General features: G+C 41.0%; 2 protein-coding genes across 2 annotated transcripts; both read right to left on the minus strand.

The window, feature by feature from the left end:
* Positions 1-11141: 11141 nt before the first annotated feature.
* Positions 11142-14979, minus strand: LOC133905178 (putative disease resistance protein RGA1). The gene is made up of 4 exons (XM_062346906.1): positions 12614-14979; positions 12347-12513; positions 12035-12202; positions 11142-11917 (listed from the first exon to the last, which is right to left on the minus strand). The coding sequence occupies exon 1, from the start codon at positions 14846-14848 to the stop codon at positions 12728-12730; it is 2121 nt and encodes a 706-aa protein (XP_062202890.1). The 5' UTR covers positions 14849-14979; the 3' UTR covers positions 11142-11917; positions 12035-12202; positions 12347-12513; positions 12614-12727.
* Positions 14980-15504: 525 nt separating this feature from the next.
* LOC133905179 (disease resistance protein RGA2-like) lies at positions 15505-17679 on the minus strand. The gene is made up of 2 exons (XM_062346907.1): positions 17553-17679; positions 15505-16616 (listed from the first exon to the last, which is right to left on the minus strand). Exon 2 carries the CDS (start codon positions 16584-16586, stop codon positions 15786-15788), a length of 801 nt encoding a protein of 266 aa, XP_062202891.1. The 5' UTR covers positions 16587-16616; positions 17553-17679; the 3' UTR covers positions 15505-15785.
* Positions 17680-19277: the final 1598 nt, after the last annotated feature.

Below are 19277 nucleotides of genomic sequence, written 5' to 3' on the forward strand. Positions count from 1 at the left end.
TGCATGCCACGTAAGACCCTCGATCGTCTTCTATCGTAAGAACAGAGTCCTTAATCATCTTATTCTCAGGAAAACACATTCGAGAAGTCCGTTTCCAAAAAAAGAAAAAGAAAAGGAAAACATATATTCAAGAAGAATTGCAGCCAACATATGTAAGTTTAGCACAAGTTTAATTAGTACGTACCTTCAGTTTAATGGCTACTTGCGTCGTACCTTCAGTTTTCAGAAGAACTACATGTGTGTGTCCATTAATTTCTTCCATGATCTTTCTTACAAGTCATGTTTTGCAGGCACTTGTGGCATGGTTCCTCGGAACCTAACATGCACTTATCTGGAGACCTATGTATGGCCAACATGTCGTCTTCAACACCGACAATAGGAAAATCTAGTGCATGCAAGTTGCCTTGAACAAGTTAAATTTGCTTTCATCTATGTCGTCATTTTCAAATCAGTATATATCTATATATTTGGCGTGTGCTAGCTGAGTATTTGTACTCTCTTACGTATTGAACTAGTGGCAGTTCTAGCCACTGATATATATGAGGCTGTGCTGGTCAACAAAAGAGCAGGAAGAAGTCGTTGCACAACACGAAGCAAAAGTGCTAAAAAAAAGATCTAGGAAAGATGGACTTTTTAGTGCTTTATCTCAGTGCTCCATGTGGTACTATACAGCTGATGTATGTTGAATCGTTGGCAGAGTATGTCAGTTATCGTCTCATCCTTACTTCCAAATCTTTTGCAATGGTAAGATTTCATTTAGGCTCGAATTTTCTAGCTCATGATCGAGCATGACTACACATCTAGTTGAGTAATTTGGTACATGATAACTGCAAATAGTTATATATGATTCTTTGTAGGATGAATATGCGTAAAATACCTAATCAAAGGGGTGAATGATTGCGAAAGCTAAATTCTAAATTTAAATCATCCTAATCAAATATGCAATTTATTCGTGAAATTTAGTTCGAGACAGATAACTATCACGTGACTAAAAACTATGCCAAAAAATCCAACCTTTAGATTGCCTTATGTCGAAAGAATAGCTGCTCACGCTAACTGATTCTCAGAGCTTGCAACTTTGCCGGATCGCACTGTAGCGTGCCACGGCTATGCAGTCTGATTCTTTAGCGTTCTCAACAGACCTGCTGGTCTTCAGCTCTTGACTACGCCGTGTTAGGAGTTAGTTAGCAATCCTCACACACATGTATATGTATAAATTACCAAGTGTATCGATACAAAAATGTGTTAAGTATTGCATCTAAAATTCCTCTCTCGATTGCTCTCGTTCTACATGGTATCAGTATCCATCTGATCCTCCTGCTTCTTGCTTCCGCTGCATCAGTCCTCTCCATGGATTCCAGCTCCTCTTCCTCTGCTGAATCCAATGTCTACCTCTCAAATCCATTCCTTCCCACCCTGGCTGCACCTATTCCGATTGCCATCGCGTCTGTCCCCCTGATCAACATCCGTGCTCATGTGCCGGTCGAATTGGACTTCAACGAGTCCAATTACATAGCCTGGAGCACTTTCTTCAACAATGCTTTCCGCAAATTTGGGCTTCTTGATCACGTCGACAGCACTACTGATGCTCAACAGAAGATCGCCGACGCTGAGTGGATGCAAGTCGACTATCGCATCGTCTTCTGGCTCTATACGACCGTGTCCAAAGAAATCCTCCACACCATCATCAAGCCGATGGACACGATGTACAGTGCTTGGACGGCGATCGCTATCCTCTTCCTGGACAACAATATGCAATGCACGGTTTATGCTCAACAAGAATTTCACAGCCTCTACCAGGGCGATCTCTCTATGACCGAGTACTGCGGTTGTTTGAAACGATTGGCTGACACACTGCGCAACGTTGACTCGCCTATTACAGATCAGGCCCTCATCATCAACACCCGGCACGACCTAAACACCAAGTTCACCCATGCCATTTCCACCATCACCGCGCAAGTTCCTCTGATTCCTCCGCACTTAGTCCTACCTTCTTCAAGAAGAAACCCAAATGGCTCACACTAAGAAGATGGCGGCGACAGCCACTCTCCTCGCTATCGGGTCTTTGTAGGACCAAGAATGGCGATTAGAGGAGGGGTAAATAGGCGTCTCAACAAATTTCTTTCGAAATAGATGGCATTTCCTATTTCTCACCTAATGCACCTCAAAACGCTGAAGCGGAAGCAAAAGAACCAGAGAGACAAAGCAAGAAGATTAGTTCTACGGAAACATGACTCCATGGATGAAATATGAACCATAGGTTCCATTCAAGATCATTCCATATGCCTTTGTGCAAAAAACTCGCAACTTTCAAAGAAACTAGAGAAGATGGTCACCAGACAAGGTTATCCTCCAAGATGATAGTCTAGTGGCAAGGGGAATCAAGACTCACTTAAATACATAAGTATATGAGTGTTTAAGGCACTAGCATCAAGAAAAATAACTCTGTGAAGGTGAAAAACTGCAGCTCACACCGGACAAGAAACCTCTTCAAGTTGATGATCTATAGGCAAGGGTACTTAAAACCCATGAGTATACACTCGTATGTGAATTTTTATACCCTCTAGCAACAAGAAGAGCAACCTCCCAAGGTGTTGGAAATTCAGCTAAAAAACCAAAATGAAAATCACAAAGCAACACCGAAAACTTGCAAACTTACAAGGAAACCAATAGAGAGAAACTAGAAGGAGGTGAACACAGAGAAGAAAAATAAACTTAATTGTAGCAAAGATCAGCCCTATTTTAGACAAATTACAAAGATTTTTTCTCATAAAACTCTCACCTAATACATAGGCTAAACACTTATCTTCCTCTCTACTAAAACCCTAATACAAGGCTCTCATATGGGTGGCACAAGGGGCTCAAATAGCTGGTTAAAACTCTCACATAGCCCTACTCCTCTATTTATAGATCTAGAAAACTTGACCCCTATTTTTTCTAACTTTTTCCCAAAATATCCCTCTCTTGTAGTACACTCATATCTATCACCGAGGGTATTTTGGTCCATTCTCTTCTCTATTCATTAGACGTCCGCAACATCTTCAAGACTTAGCTTCGCCTCGATGCAAGCTTCGCGATGGTGCCACGTACTCCTCCATTCCTCTCACGGTTTTGAGACCAAACCACAAAACCACCTGCACGCTTCTCAAAACGTGACTCACCGCCTTGATTACACCTTAAGCAAGCGTTTCGATATCGATGCATGTACTCCGTCATGCGATCCTGACCACCGACAAGTCTCTCCTGATCCCGATCCCTTGAGCTGCCTTGTCACTTGCACCGGCATTCCCTTTGATTAACTTTGTCAACACGCTATCTCCATCCACCTTCAATGCTTTGCTTGACCTCCACGTGTTTAGCTAGGATCACCCTTGACTCCGCCCGGCCTTCTTGATCGTCTGGCACCAAGCACTCCGCTTGGCCCCGATCATCCCGCCGTCGATCGTCAAGTTGCATCCATCACCTGCACACCATGAGACAAGCAAACGCATATCTCTAACTCCAATTCCAATTAATCTATAATCAATATGCTCAAATGAAATCACAAATCAATTCAAATCACATCAAAACTCATGCAAAACCGAAGATCATCAAATCAAATAAATGATAATGTCAATCACGCATCACAAATAAATCAAAATACATTGCAACTTGGTTTCTCAGTCTTCTTCCAACTCTACTACACAAGCACACTTGAGATCCTCGTCCACTGCGCCCGATCGCTCTAAGAAGAAAAAGAAGCAACACGACGGCCGTAACTGCTCATCCTCCAACAATGTTGGTGCTCCTCGCCAGCAATCCTTGAATCGACGTTGTGCAGGCCTAGCCGATGCCAGCAATCCTTGATTAAGACAATCTAAGTATATAATCTGAATAGCCTTATAAATTAAGAAATCGAGAAACATTTTATATATGATGGGTACTTGGTTATGGGAGATAGGAGCCTAGAGAAAGAGAAGAATCATATTTGGGATAGCTGCTATTTTTTTGGACTATTTAGTTTTGTGATAATGATATTGTGTTTCATAAAAAACAAATATGTCATTCATGCAGACACTTTTTAAATGCACTTACTAGCTAAAGTTTTAGAGATTACTGCATAGGGAGGACCAAAGGGAAGACTTTTTGAAAACATACCATACATTGGAGGGGGTGGCAATGGAACTCTTCACCAAATACGGGTGGCCATATAGTTATAAATTACAAGCTTAATGATATTTTATTCTATTTTATTATGTTTTCTCTCAGTATGATGTTGGCTACATAGCTAAAATATTATAATAATTAATTATTAGCTATATACATCTCATGATAAAAAGCCGGATACTTTTATCTATTTTCTAAAAAAATGGTCTCATGAGAACTAAGTTTCGCCAATGGGGGCGACCTCACCACCAATTTTGACAAGCCAACTTCCTGAAGAATGGATTTAGTGGACTACTTCCTTGGCCTCATCGGAACGGAATTTGGAGGATGAAGGTATATGAAATGTAGACCAAATTCTAAAACAGTGAACTTGGATACACTTGCTTAAAATATTGATTGGACAGTGAAATAATACTCAAGATGAGCCAGTAAATTTGGCTCAAGTCAGGAACTAATTGAACTGATAAGACACAGAAAATGTACAGGGTGAAAATTTCGATCTAGCCAACAAGTAACAGAACTCATAAAATTGTGTGGGGCTGATTAGGACCATAACCTAGGGAGCGAGCTGAGTAATGCTTAAGATGCGTTACTGCTTTGATGTAAAATTCTCTGATAAACAATTATGTATTGCTTAGGGACCAATCATTGTTTTGTTCAATTGAACTCGTGGCTTCAAGTTCCATCGTAATAGAGGACACATGTGGTCCATAAAGATTAAGAGCCAAAAGCAACCACAGGTTCATAGTTCAGCTACCGAAATAAGGGTGTCAAATATTTTCGGGCACAAACTATGATATCCCACAATGTCCACTGTGCAACATCAAAATGCTCATTTTGGCTGTTAGTCTGACTGATGGAGACCTTTTATACTCTTAGGGCTTATTTGGGAGCAAGAGAGAGTACCCAGGGAAGGAAATCCCTTGGGGGGATTTTGAGGGCACCTGAGAACCCCTTATTTTTCTGAGTTTATTCTCTGCCCCTGTTTGGAAATCATGAGGATAAAATCCAGAGGAACAAAAAAATGCTCAAATTAATAAAAAAATCAAGGGAAACAAAGAAAAATTCCGTAACATGAGAAGTTCATTGCAAGATCACTAAAAATTTAGAAACCTTCACTAATATTACGGGATCATCCATAAATTTAAATTATGATTCTCTCCATCCATAAAAATTTGAGAAAAGAGTAGCTAAAATCTGCACAACTATCGAATTAGGTTTCTCCACCAACATAGCTAATTAAAATATCATATCTTACATCCAGGCAAGTAAATATATGTCATCCACGCATCAACACATCACATATTATTCAAGTCTTATTCATAGGCAGTTCAGACATTACCTCATCACAGATTCTTCAAGTAACATTATGGTGCATCACACATCAGCATATCACATATGTGTGACATTGGTGCCGCAACTCCTCGACAGCTGAAATCACGAGGGAATAAGTAAGACAAAGATCTCTGCAAGAAGCACAAATAAAGTGGATGCAGTAGCATGATCACACAAACAACCAAAAATCTTGTGTAAACTTATGTTTGTACTTTGCATCTAATAATAAAGCAGCTTTGATCGATGTTTGTGTCATATATACAATTGCTTATAGGAGAAGGTGGCAGCACATGGACTATTGTTGTACAATGAGAATCTATTCTTGAGATTCAGCTATTTAACTATTGTTTTTCCCCAATTTCAAATGAGGGTATTCAGGAATGTTGGACAGGAATTGAATAGACACTTTCAGTATCAGTTCACTCCCCGCTCTCATTGTTAACTAGCTTGTATAAATTAACATACTTGGTTAAAAAAAGATTGTGTAAACATTGAGTTTCATTACCAGCTCCTACGCCCTGAATAATCAGGTTACATATGTAAATAAGCAGGTGTTTTTAAGCCTACTTGGTCACACTTCATAGAAGATAGTAAAAAACTAACTCTTGACTTGAGCAAATATATTGGTCATCCTTTCACAGTTTCATCCTGATTAGTTATACATTATCCAAGACTAAGTTTGGTGTAATGATATTGTCTAAATTGAACATTTTTCAGTTATTTCAAGAATATGATATGCTTTATATTGTCAAGATGTCTACAACTCTATATCCTACTTCATCTATACATATTAAAAATAGCTGGTGGGAATCAAGGCACTGCAGCAGCATCAGACACACTGATCAGAAATCTTGCTTTCTTTCACTAGTTGGACACAAAGAGGATAAAAAGGTTCAATTAAACATATGGACATAGGTACAGGCCCATAAACACACAAGAGAATTAGGAATTAAGCCATGCTACTAGAAAAAAATAACCATGCATACATCAAACTCATCATATCATCATCAGGTATGCAGAATCAAGAGAGCATGCTACTCCAAAACAACCTAACAAGCAGAAATTTAAAAGGATCATACCTATAGAGTAATTTTCTTCTTTAGCCAAATTAATTGCACATTTGGATTCTTGGTTTTGAAGGTCCATGTAGCTTCCTTATACCTTATGTTGATATGGCTACATTTCTCACAACAAATTTAACCAAAATATGCTTATTATAAAAGAACATTACGATAAATAAGCAATATTGTGAAATATGCATTGTATAAAAATGCATTTATTTGTGTCTTACATATTAGATAAGAACTACATTAGTAGTACTTTAAGCGCCCAACACACAAACTAGTGCTATCATACTACAATACAATACATCATGCTCAACTAATTATTGTAGGCAGCCCACATTTGTAGAGCAATTTGATCTCTTAGGGTGCTTCCATTAGTTGACTCAACATCGTTTGCATAGTTATTGTCCTCCTCCGGTAAGTTAACGTAATCGGATGGCTCAATATAAATAGGTTGGTCATCTAACCACCCTTCTTGACCATTTTGCCCTCTAATGAAATGCAACTGTTGCAACTGCAATCTTAATCTGAGACTCTATTGGATGAAATGTCCCCACTTTCAAAATTGGAAACCACTTTTTCAACACTCCTATTGCTCGTTCAATGTGATTGCAGAGGATTGCATGTCGATGATTGAACAATTCATTGTACTTTGCATAATCATTTCTTCGAGATGAACCACGCCTCCTAAACTCACGAATATGGTATCTAACTCCTTGATATGGAGCAATGAAGGATAGTGTGTTTGAATAACCACCATCTACAAGGTAAAATTTCCCCTCTGGCACATTAAAACCCTTCCTGAGAGTAGATCGCAGAACTCCCAGATGCAAACCCTTCCCACCCACATGAAATGAATGTGAAATTTAGATTGAATTCATAAGCGAGCATCACATTCTTAGATAGTGTTTCTTTCCTATTTCTGTATGGAGGGACCTTGTCTTCTGCAATGGTAATTGGGGTATGTGTGCCATCAATGGTACCAATGCAATTCTACACATAAAAAAGGAAACTAAGGATTGGAATTGAGTGTTCTACAATGTTGACAGAGACAGGTTTTTAGATATTATGGCTAACCTGAAAGAAAGGCATAAATTGAGGGTCAGATGTAATCTTCACATGAGTTTGGTTTGCACTAAGGAGCTGCACAAATATATGAGTAAGGCTGGGATTATATCGAAGACCTTCTTTATTGAGATAGTCTTTTCCTTTATTTTCGCCCCTCACCTTTGCCCTCGCCTGCCAGATCCGCCCCCTCCCAGGCCAAATCTGACCGTCGCCACCCTATTTTGTCGGAGCCCACCGCTGCCCTCCGTCGCCGGTGCACCACCATCATCCGCCGCCCCATCACCTCCTCCCTCTCTCCCTCCGCCTCTCGCTCTCTCTGCTCGATTCGCCCGAGCCAGTCGCCTCTCCCTCTCCCTTACCCTCTCTCCCCTCGCTGATAGGTGGGCCCACCCTTTAGCCAAGCCGAGCCACCTCCAAAGCGAAGCCGATCCTGAGCCCAAATCGGAATATTCCAAGAATATTCTACTCTTTTCCTTTTTTTGATTTTCTCTCCCGATAAAACTTCTGAAGCTCGTTTCTCCTCCGTCCTAACTCTATTTTCAACGATTCTTCCATCAATATTCATCTAAATTCGAGATCCACCAACCATGTAAATTTAATAATTTTTTAATTTAATTAGTTTTTAATATAATCATTTCATTGATTGCTTGTGTGTGCGCTTTTGCTATTTGTTGCGTATGTTAGAGGAAGACGCGTTCGAGGAAGACCCAGAGGATCCGGAGTTTAAAGAAGGAGTAGACGAGGACTTCAATGAAGGCGAGTCCTACACTGTTGATCATGTTGATCCTATGTTTTCAGACTCAACCCATAGAGCCATTGTTTCAAATTATAGGGATAAGCATGCTTAAGTTAATAACTATAATTTTAAAAATATGCTAATGTAATTATGACCTAGCTTGTTTATGCCATGTCTTGATATTGTCACCTTTATTTCGTTAAAATCCTAGAAGGTCCCTAACATCAACTATAATGATTGTTTGGATGAATGCTTGTTTACTAGCATACTTAGGATTACTTTGCTCAAATGAAAGAATTATGATAATTACATATGTTAATCATGCCTTTTCAAAAAGTGAAGTATTGTGTGCTTTGTGTGTGTGTAAGATGTGTTTATGGAAACCCTAGTGGTTTTTGACGGGGCGAGTGACATACCCCATAAATGTGGGAATTACGTTGGAGCAATGTTCGTCTTTGCGGTATTCTTGTTGGGAGACACTTTCCTCGGTCGTATAAGGACCGGTTCGCTGTGATATCCTATCTAGTATTCAATTGTACAACCACATGTCTTGTATGGGCATGACTTACTTAAACCCTTCAAATAAGTTCGGTACCCACTCAAAGGCTGGTAGTGGCAACGGGGACCCGGAGAAGACTTGGGCAATACGTAACCAAAGGTCAGGTTGGTGATATTGTTAAGGCTATGTCAGAGCTTTGGGATTGCTAAGTGGTCATTCCTATGAATATTCTAAGGCCCTTGGTATCTTAGTGCCCTGTGAGTGGATATTGTGGCTATGTTGTGAGGATGTTGCGTCTCGTTATGACAGTCCCTTCAGTTGCTAAGGTTGGAGCCTGTGCATATCTTGTGAGTAAAGTGTACAACCTCTGCAGAGTGTTAAAATTATCCGGATAGTCGTGTCCTCGGTCAAGGACATGTTATGGTTCAGTCACAATGATTAGCTTTTTGGCGTGAGTATCTCATTGGTGGGAGAGTGGGTCGTGTGCCCGTGTAGACTATGTGCTTGGAGTATCCCGGACTGTGTGTCCACCGACAAAAGAAGTGTGGGAACTGGCGAGATAGAAGTATCTCCTCTAGGTCTAACAACCCCGTAAACTCAACTTATGTGTTTCAAAAAAAAATAAAAATTGAGATAGTCTTTGCAAATTGAACTTTACATCGAAAACTAGCTTTCTGCAAAACCTAAAGACCATACAGCCTTATTCTTAATTTACCTTTATGCATATAATGTCTCCCCTTGAGGTAGGATTTGTTGAGTACCTTATGTGCTCACTTTTGCTATATGTGGATTTAGATGATCCAGAGGCCGACTTCGTCGAAGGTGAAGATGGAGAATAGAAAAGTTGGGTTTCGTTCTCACTTAAGCTGCCTGTAGACCTTGGATCGCTTTTTCGTCATCTCCACTGTGTCGCTGGACTCCATTTATTTATGCCTACGAGTCTTTATTATAATGAACTCTGTATTGTACCTTAATATCGTACTTCAATCGATATATGACTGTAATATCTACTTCTGTTGAAAATATGTATATACCAGCTACTGATCCAGAGACTGATATAAGTTACATAAGGCGACTCGAAGTAGGGTCCGACAAATGTGCTTCGTACCTTTGAGTTGCTCACTTGATTTGTCTCCACAGGTACAGATTAGTAACATCAAGCGATCCCAACGGATTTGCTTACATCACATAGCCTCAAGTTCTTTTTTTCACCCATGCAGATCATTTGATCTGCACCGACAGGATTGCATTGGACCTGCTATAATATGCAAGTACCTAAAGCCATACCATAATTCAAATTATTCCAGAGGCGGATGGATGTAATGTTTTCATCTTTTTTTGACATCTCCATCAGCACCAGGGCAATTACTAAAGTAAACCAATTGTAACCACTCGTGGTGCTTGCAGATTATAACAGGATTGAACTGCATAATGTTCTTTTTCTAAATATGATAACTGCTAAAAATTCTTTTTTATTAAGTAGCATTGAAGCATGCCCTTATCCAAGTTAATTTTGAATGTTCAACGATAAATTCATCCGCTCACAGAGACCTTCACAACTAGCACAGAACTGAATCTTATGAAGGATTCTCCAGCCGAAATTTTACAACAGAAAATTATAAAATTTCCACATCACTTTAGGAGTCAGGATCATCTCTGTGCATGTAGCATACATCAATAGAGTTTTTTTTTTTTTTGAAAAAAAGTGCTTTGAAGTGCAAAGTCATCCCTGGATATACCGGTCATTTGCTATTTGACATGCGGAATATTTATTTTAGGGAGAAAGAAGAGTGAAATACATGTGCCTTGTGAGACATGTCAATACTTTATAATTTTGTATGCAACTTTACAATGGTTTGTGCTTTCTAGGTGAAGCAGAACTTGTTTTCCAAAATCCCTCAACATTTACATCAGGCATCATATCTAACACAAGAGATGTCGAGCTAGGAACAAAAAGAAGTGCCCATAGTTATTGGGCGCCCAGAGGAACGCTGGTGCCATCACCGGCGCCGCCGACACTATCCGCGCTGCGACCAGCATCACGCCAGCGCCGCCCAGGCCGGCGCCATCTTATGGAATCGAATCGAATCCGGTCGATCGCCAAGGAATTTGTGCTTCGTTCCCTCTTGATCGCCAAGGAAGTTGACATGGGATATTTTTTTGGGGAAATACAGAAGGGGAACTCTTCTGTGAAGTTGGTGAGAATCAGCGTCGAGCTCAGACTCGAATGCAAGTATCGACTATCATGTGTTAGCAGTGTCCTAATTATAATGTGATTCATTTGGAATGAACGTTTTATGCGCAAACTAGTCGTACCGTTTCATCCAAAATCCGCGCTGTCCAGGTTAATTCTTGCAAGTCCGATAGCTTACAAATTCAGGAATGGAATGGGGTGGAATGCTCTGGCAAATTCAGGAACCACGATAAAAAAAAAAACTTGCTCGGTAATCTTATCAGACATTTCCTGGGCGCATAATCTGATGCAGTTTGGTGGTGACGGACCTGGACATCAACTAGCGGCGACTCGTCCCTGGCTTCGCCGTGTCCATTGACCCCGGCAGCCTACTCATCTTTGGTGAGCATCAATAATCTTATACATTATAGAGTGAAAAAGATGCACAAGGTAACTATGATGTATCATTTCGTGGAACTGTGAAAATCATAATGCAATGACGTAGTTTGTTCTGAAATCACAACTTTCATGATAAGTGATAAACATTGTTCTGAGAAGAAGAATCCAAGGAATGAGTTGAATCTGGTAACATAGGGACGTTGTGCACTTGATACATTCCAATGGTCCACCGAATATAACATGGCAAATTCAGCGATTTTCTTCGTGGTATCAGGTGGTAAAGAAAATTTTCAGCAGCTCGCTTCGGTAAAACCAGGATAAGTAGTGAGTGGTAGTGCATTCTTGACTTGCCTTGTAGCATTGGAATAGCACATAGTAAAATGATATCTACTATCTGCCTCTTGACAGCCCAGACATTTGCAATGAGCATGAAAGCCTGGACCAGGCGGACAACATTTAATAGATTGTAGATTTAATTTTCAGCTCTAAGCATGCACCTGAAATTTTGTCACAAGAAAATGAATTAATACATGCACAAACCAACTTCTAGTTTAAATCTTTTCAGTCGATGATGAAACGGATAATTTGAAGTAGCATATTTGATATCGGTTCACCTTTGAGTTGCATTATCGCAGCTGTATTCATATAGTATTAACGACATTTCTGAAGATAACTGCTTGTGCCTAACAAAGAACACTTGAATAGCATCTCAAAGCACACAGCATCAGGTACAGGCGTTCACCATATGAACTTTCTTCCTTTTGATTGGTTTTCCATTTCTTCTGATAGGCAGATGACCGAACCATGTAATTCACAAAAGAGCAATGAGCAGGTGGGCCATCTTGCAGTGCACTCCATACCGAAATGAATCAACTCATAGTTCAAATTAGCCTAAAAAAAGAAACAGAAGGAAAATAGAGAATAACCTTGAAATGTGCTTCGTTTGCTAGCAAGCAGTTGACGTTGTTGATATGCGGGCTTAATAAATAACAACAATGGCGTTGGCAGCATGTCCCTTTACGAATGTATATTACCTCAAAATTCTCAGCATCAATCAGTCCAAATAAACTTGCCAGATAAAATTGGCGGGGGCCTGGAACATTTGCAAAGAGTTATGATGAATCAGGAAATATGTTATCCATTGAATTAAACAAGGAAAAAAAGGGTTCATGGCTGAGGTATAATGAACTCACCCGTGTCTTAAGATCTGCAGATCAGGGATGTGGGAGATAAGGTGCCAGTCCTCTCCCTTTCCTCTCTCGCAGCGCCTCGCCAGATCAAGGCAGTTAAGGATCCACAAGGATTGCTTACCCAATCCATCGATAAGGGATGTGGGAGATGAGGTGCCAGTCCTCTCCCTTTCCTCTCTCGCAGCGCCTCTGCAGATCAGGGCAGTGATAGATCCACAAGGTTTGCAGAGCGGTGAGGCCTTTTATCCACTCCGGCAAGGATTTGATGCCAGCGCAGTTCGAGATGCGAAGCTTTTCAAGGGAGCTGAGGCGGCACATGAATTGGGGAAGGCAAGTCAGGCCTGGCAAATGGTCAATGCGGAATTCGCGTAGAGAGCGGAGCTCACCCAGCCATTCTGGCAACTGGTGAAGTGCATCACAACGTTCTATTCGCAGCTCCTGGAGGGAGGTGAGATGACACGTTGACTGGGGAAGGCTGCTCAGGCGACAGCGGGACCGGATGACCATCTCTTGCAGAGACCGGAGTTCCCCTAGCGACCGGAGTTTAGAGCATTCCTCAATACTCAGAGATCGGAGGGAGGTGAGATGACCCATTGATTGGGGAAGACTGCTCAGGCTATTGCACTTTGAGATATTCATCTCTTGCAGAGACCGGAGTTCCCCTAGCCACTCGGGCAGCATGCGAAGTTGAGAGCATCCCTCAATACTCAGAGATTGGAGGGACGTGAGGCTCCGCATGCTCTCTGGCAGCTCTGTTAGGCCATCGCAGGACTCAATCTCCAAGGACTCAAGTGCCATCATGTGTTGCAGCAGGTCCCACCCATGTCCAGATCCTAATTTTGATGGCGATGCTGATGATAGTTCTGTCAAGTTCCCTAGCCGAAGCTCCTTCAGGTGGCTAAAACTAAAACAGGGTTGAAAAGTGGAGGAACAAGAGGACCCTTGGCCTAACGATAGCTGTTGTTCGCTGCTACCGTACAACTCCAAGTACTCCAGTGAAGACGGTAAGTATGGCTTCACTATCAATTCAGGGCACTGCCATATGCTTAAATGTGATAGACGACTACCAATTTGCAATCGTCCCGAGTGGTTGCTGCAGCCTCCTCCCTCCTCCCAACCAGCCAAGGTCCTCTCTTCTGTTACCATCCACACCTCTCTCAAGCGATCCAGTTCATACATACTTAACTTCACAAGCGAAGGAAATGGGCCTCCGCTTATGCTCTCAAGAGAGCGCATATTTAGCAGATCAAGCTCCTCCAAACAAGGCAACTCGACAAGCCCCTCCAGATGCTTTATGTTTTCTAAAAACGATAGCCTCATCACCGTCAAACATGTGAATTGAGGAGCCCCCTGTGCTCCACCACCAGCTTGCTTCAGCATCCACCGTGCATATTTCCCACCTGCATACCCCCAAATTGTTAGGCATTTAATCCCTGATGGAGGTTCCAGACCATCAAGTACAGCTTGCTCCAATGCAGTGTTCGCATTGTCCAGGTAGTTCTTCCTCTCCCAATTTAGGACCAGGCTCTGTAAGTTTGTCTTTTGTTTCAAGCATCCCTGATGTGCATCATCTGGATCTGTCACACTTGCAGCAACTTTGATAGTTAGGTTCCCACTATTCCTAGCTACATTTCTAAGTTCTGATATTCGTGCAGATTTCTTACCCTCGCCCACAACAAATAAACTCATATTTTGAAGTCGAGGGAGCTGTCCGATGCCAACTGGCATGGCTCTCAAACTTTCACATCCTTCTATGTTCAAAACTTCAAGCTTCTTCAAGTTCTCGATGTGTTCAGGCAGCTCTACTAGCTCCGAACAAAGCCGAAGGTCCAAGCACTCTAGATTTTCTAGTGTTGTGATACTTGATGGTAGCCTCCAAATTCTGGTGTTACCTAGTCTCAACACTCTTAGCTTTTTATTTCTGCCGATAGATTTTGGCAACACTGTAAGGCTTCTGCAATTGAAAAGATCAATGCTTGAAATCATGTGGCAATCACCAATAGAATTTGGTAAACTCTCTAGCCTTCGACAGAATGACAAGTTTAGTGTCCTTAACTTCTGCAGCCTACCAATGGATTCAGGCAAACTGACAATATGACTATATGGTACATGAAGCGCTTGAAGGCTCCAAACATTTGAAATAGCCTTTGGAAGTGCAGAGCATTGTAGTCCTGACATCTCAAGATATTTCAATTTTTTTACTTGAAGCGTGGCAATGGGTAATGCTTCTGTACACATATATTTCACAATGATACTGCGCAAGTGTCTTGCATTCTTCAATGCCTTGCCAAATGTTATGTCATCACCCTGATCAACATATATAGCACGTGCTTTTTCAAAATGATTTTTGGGCAGATGATTTCTTGGCCATTAAGTTAAAGAGAAATATCTAGAGTTATTTATAGAACTGGTTGGCTCCTTTGGCACAAGTGAAATCTCACCACCCAAGATGGATCGGGCAAGATCATGAACCAAATCATGCATCGTGTATTTCACTCTCCCATAGTAGCTTTCATGCACATCTTGTAGAAAAGCCATTTGCACAAGAGAATTAAAGCACTCATAGCCTTCCAAGTAATCAACACCATCATCCACTGGAGTGATCATATCATGAGTAATCCATTGGTCAATCAGCTGTTCTTTATCAATCTTGTAACCTTTAGGAAACACTGAACATAATGTGAAGCATTGTTTCAGATGAGATGGCAAATTGAGATAACTCAACCTCAAGCACGCAGATACTCTACATTCTTCACCCTCAACATCTAATAAATTGTTGTCTCTCACAGTTTGCCACTGTTCTATCCGTTCCGTGCCATGGAGGACACTTGCAAGAGCTATAATTGCTAGTGGCACCCCACCGCATTTTTTCACGGTCTCTTTTCCAACCTCTACAAATCCAACCTCTAAACCACCTCTAAACCTTTTGCAGTCATTTTTTGTTGGAACAGTCGCCAGCTGTCATCCTCAGATAACAATGGCAAGTCAAATTGGTCTGTGGATCCCACTATTTCTGCAACTTTTCTATTGCGAGTAGTGAGTAAAATTGTGCTTCCAGGTGTGCCGCTCTTTAGATGTACCATGAATTTTTCCCACTGAAGTTGGGAATAGGCCCAAACGTCATCCAATATAAGCAGAAACCTCTTTCCGTTAAATTTGTCTAATATTGTTTTGCTCATTTGCTGCAAGGGATAGCGTTCAGACTTTTCACCACTAATAGCTTCTTGATGAGCTCTTCAACATCAAATTCTTGTGACACATGAACCCATGCTCTAACTTTAAAATGCTTCTCTATATCATTACCATCATTGAAAACCAGTTGAGCCAAGGTAGTTTTTCCAGACCCGCCAAGTCCAATGACAGAAACTATCTTGATTTTCTGTTGGTCATTAGTCTCTATCAGTTTAGATATTATCTGGTGCTTCTCTTGGTCTCTTCCGAGTACTAATGCATCATCCACAATGGGCAATGATGGCATATCCCCATTTTTCTTGTTTATATGCCAAGCAGGATGGTCAACCGGTACACTATTTGCTATTGCACTGAAGTCAGTTCTTCGCTTCACAATTGCAGCAAATCTCTTCTTGATTTCCTTGATCTTGCTGGCCACCTTGCATTGAAATAAAAATGTTTTTGGTTTTGTGAACATATATTTGGACACAATACCACCATCACCACAAACTTCATGCTTCTCAGCCTTCAGCTGGAACTCATCGACAACATCATCAACAGCGTAAGCTACATCTTTCAACTCTTCGAGCCAACTAGACGATGGATTATTTCGTGTAACAGCATCTCCTGCTTTTTCCAACCAATTGTTGATATCCAGAACTTGAGTATGGAGTTCCTGGAGATCTTTCTTCACACCCACTATAGAGCTGTACTCTTTGATTAGTAGTGGAGCTAACTTGCTGCCCACAATCTTCAATATTCCAGATACTGCAACAGACAATACAGCTGCTTCCATCCCACCCATATTTTTTTAGAGAGTATCCTTGCCCACGCCCTATAATATAATAATGTAAATTCTGAAATGAGCTGCTACTTTCAAGACAAAATAGAAAATTGCAAAAATAAACAATGCTGAACAATGATATCTACAAGTTTCAGCTAATTCAATCATGTAGTGCTTTCTTTCACATGTGACTATTTCTTTCTTCATTCATCGCCCTCATGTATGTGTAATGCAGACAATGATCTAATAGAAGTGCGCTAAACAATGGCTGATGGTATTGACAACATATATGTGAGGGAAACAGGGGGCATCGGCTATGATATGCAGTGCATGAAAGCGATTTTCTTTCTTTCTTTTTTTTGAACCGAGGACAATTTCTGATTCCATTTAGTAAAGTTTTTGTGCAGGAAATGGTGTGGTATTTGCAATAAGGAATAATATTAACCAAAGACAATCTTGCTAAAAGAAATTGGAACAGAGAAATAAGAAGTGTTGTTTTTGACAATGAAGAACCATCCAACATTTATTTTTCGAGTGTCAGTATACAAAATTTATTTGGTGAACCGTTCATATAGCTTTTGATTTACCTCCTCCTAGCAATGACTAATATGTTTGGAAATTGGCTTTACAGGGTGGGTCAAAAGCTTAAAGAAAAACAAATTTTGGTTGGTGTTGGCGCTATCTGTTGGTACAAATGGCTAAGCGAAATGATAATGTTGTTGAGAAGAAAAAAGTTAATTCTTATATTTAGGTAATCTTTAGGGAGACATAGTGGCTTCGATTGTGGTCCTTGCTTCAGCAAGAAGAGGAACGGGGTACGGTACAAGGGTGTGCTATTCTTTGGAGACTACCATTACGAAGATCTTTGCCAAACATAGATGGAGATTTATTAACATGCTATGTATCTAAAAGAAGTGCGGTGAAATAGAAAACAAAGAGAAAACAAGAAAGCAGGGAGACTAGTTAATGATGGAAAGATTAACATACCACGGAGTCAAGTCTAGAAGAATAAATCGCGTCCTTGTAGTTATTATGATTTGCAACTTAGGGAGTGTTGGGCCTTCACCTTCAGTACCTGAGAATATTTGACCTGTGAAAACAAGTGCACTAGCTGTAGCCCAAGAGATCACCGCTGAAAGCAGAAAGCGTAGACGCCGGAGTACAAATGGACGAACGCAGCAGGAGCTACGTTCTTGGTTAAAAGTGGAGTGAATACCTGGAGCTCAGATATGGTGCCCTCCTTTCCTCCGATGCAGCGTATCAGTATCAGTGTTTTGTGGAGCTCATATCAACTGCTTTTGCTTGTGCCATTTCCCAATGAACTTGGCTTTCTCCTGGATCTAGATCTTGCTTTGGGCGCACAAGCAGAGCTTCAATGCTTTTGCTAGCTTGGGTCGCTTCCTTGTGAAGTTATCAACCACCGACGCTGAATTGGACCATAGTCAGGACGCTGAATGGAGCAATTTCAATTTGGTCCCTCCTATTAGAATCAATTCGAATTTCCCCATTTCACTTAACATCTAAGGCAATGTTATGCTTTTAAACCTCGCCGATTTGTCATAAATGAGTAAACACAGTGATTTGGACATTTGTAAACTCCCGTCACGTGCGATTAGGAAGCAAGATTTCTTGTGTTTAAGCTTGTATATATATATATATATATGTTATTTACCTGCTTGCTACTACAACTTGTATGTAACGTAAGGGGGAGGATTTCGAAGGCTTCTGGTGATTATTCAATTTTAGCGTGTCCTCCATGCAAATGTTTTGCGCGTTGCACTGTATTTGACAGAAAAGAAGAGAGCAGTAGCCACCAGCCAAGTACTCCATTGGTCAAGATAAAGTAGGAAGATAAAGTGGCACACAAAGCTATTAGGAGCGACTAGTCACCTGACGCATCTTTTTATTTATTATTCGGCAGGCAGGTATGCTCCTGCATGCATCCGGGTACAGACTCCAGCATGCGCCGGGCCTTAGAAATCCTATCAGGCTTGTTGTAATTGTTCAATATTAGGGTGTCCTCGATACAAATGTTTTGCGCGTTGCATTGCATTTGGCAGAAAAGAAGAGAGCAGTAGCCACCAGCCCAGATAAAGTAGGAAGAAAACAGTAGCCAAGATAAGGCTTCTTGTGATTGACTGACTCCGAGTCTTGGTCAAGATAAAGTAGGAAGAAGACAGAAAAAAAAGAGACTGCTGAGTAGGAAACGCGTACCAGCAGCATATTAAATTATTAATATCCACAACTTTCAATTTTAAATTGTGCATTCTGAGTAGGAATAGTCACGGTAGTTCGTTGGAGAAGCGAGTGGAAAAGTTTTGTGCAAGTAAAGTAATTTCAGTCTTGGGCTACAGTCCTCTGCAGCGACATCTCAGCACTTTCAGTCTTTGGCTACAGTCCTGTGCTGTAGTGTTTAATCTGGTTCGTTCACCGTAGGTTGGACGACCGAGATTGGCGTTAATGCGATGTAGCCGTGCTCGCACCTCTTCTGTAGATTGGATTTTCTATAGTTGGCATCGAGGATTGGCTGCCAGTCGGCTTCCGTCCATGAAGATCGTCGACGAGCGGCATATCTCCGTCTCCATGGAATTGCTAGAGAAGAAATTGCTGAGATCGAGTGTGACTTCGTAAGTACAAAATAGTAGCATCGCAAGATCAAAATGGATTTCTTGTACAACATGTAGCCTGAGGTTATCCAAGCTCCATGTACAT

Source organism: Phragmites australis, chromosome 22 (assembly GCF_958298935.1).
Source record: "Phragmites australis chromosome 22, lpPhrAust1.1, whole genome shotgun sequence".
NCBI lineage: Eukaryota > Viridiplantae > Streptophyta > Magnoliopsida > Poales > Poaceae > Phragmites > Phragmites australis.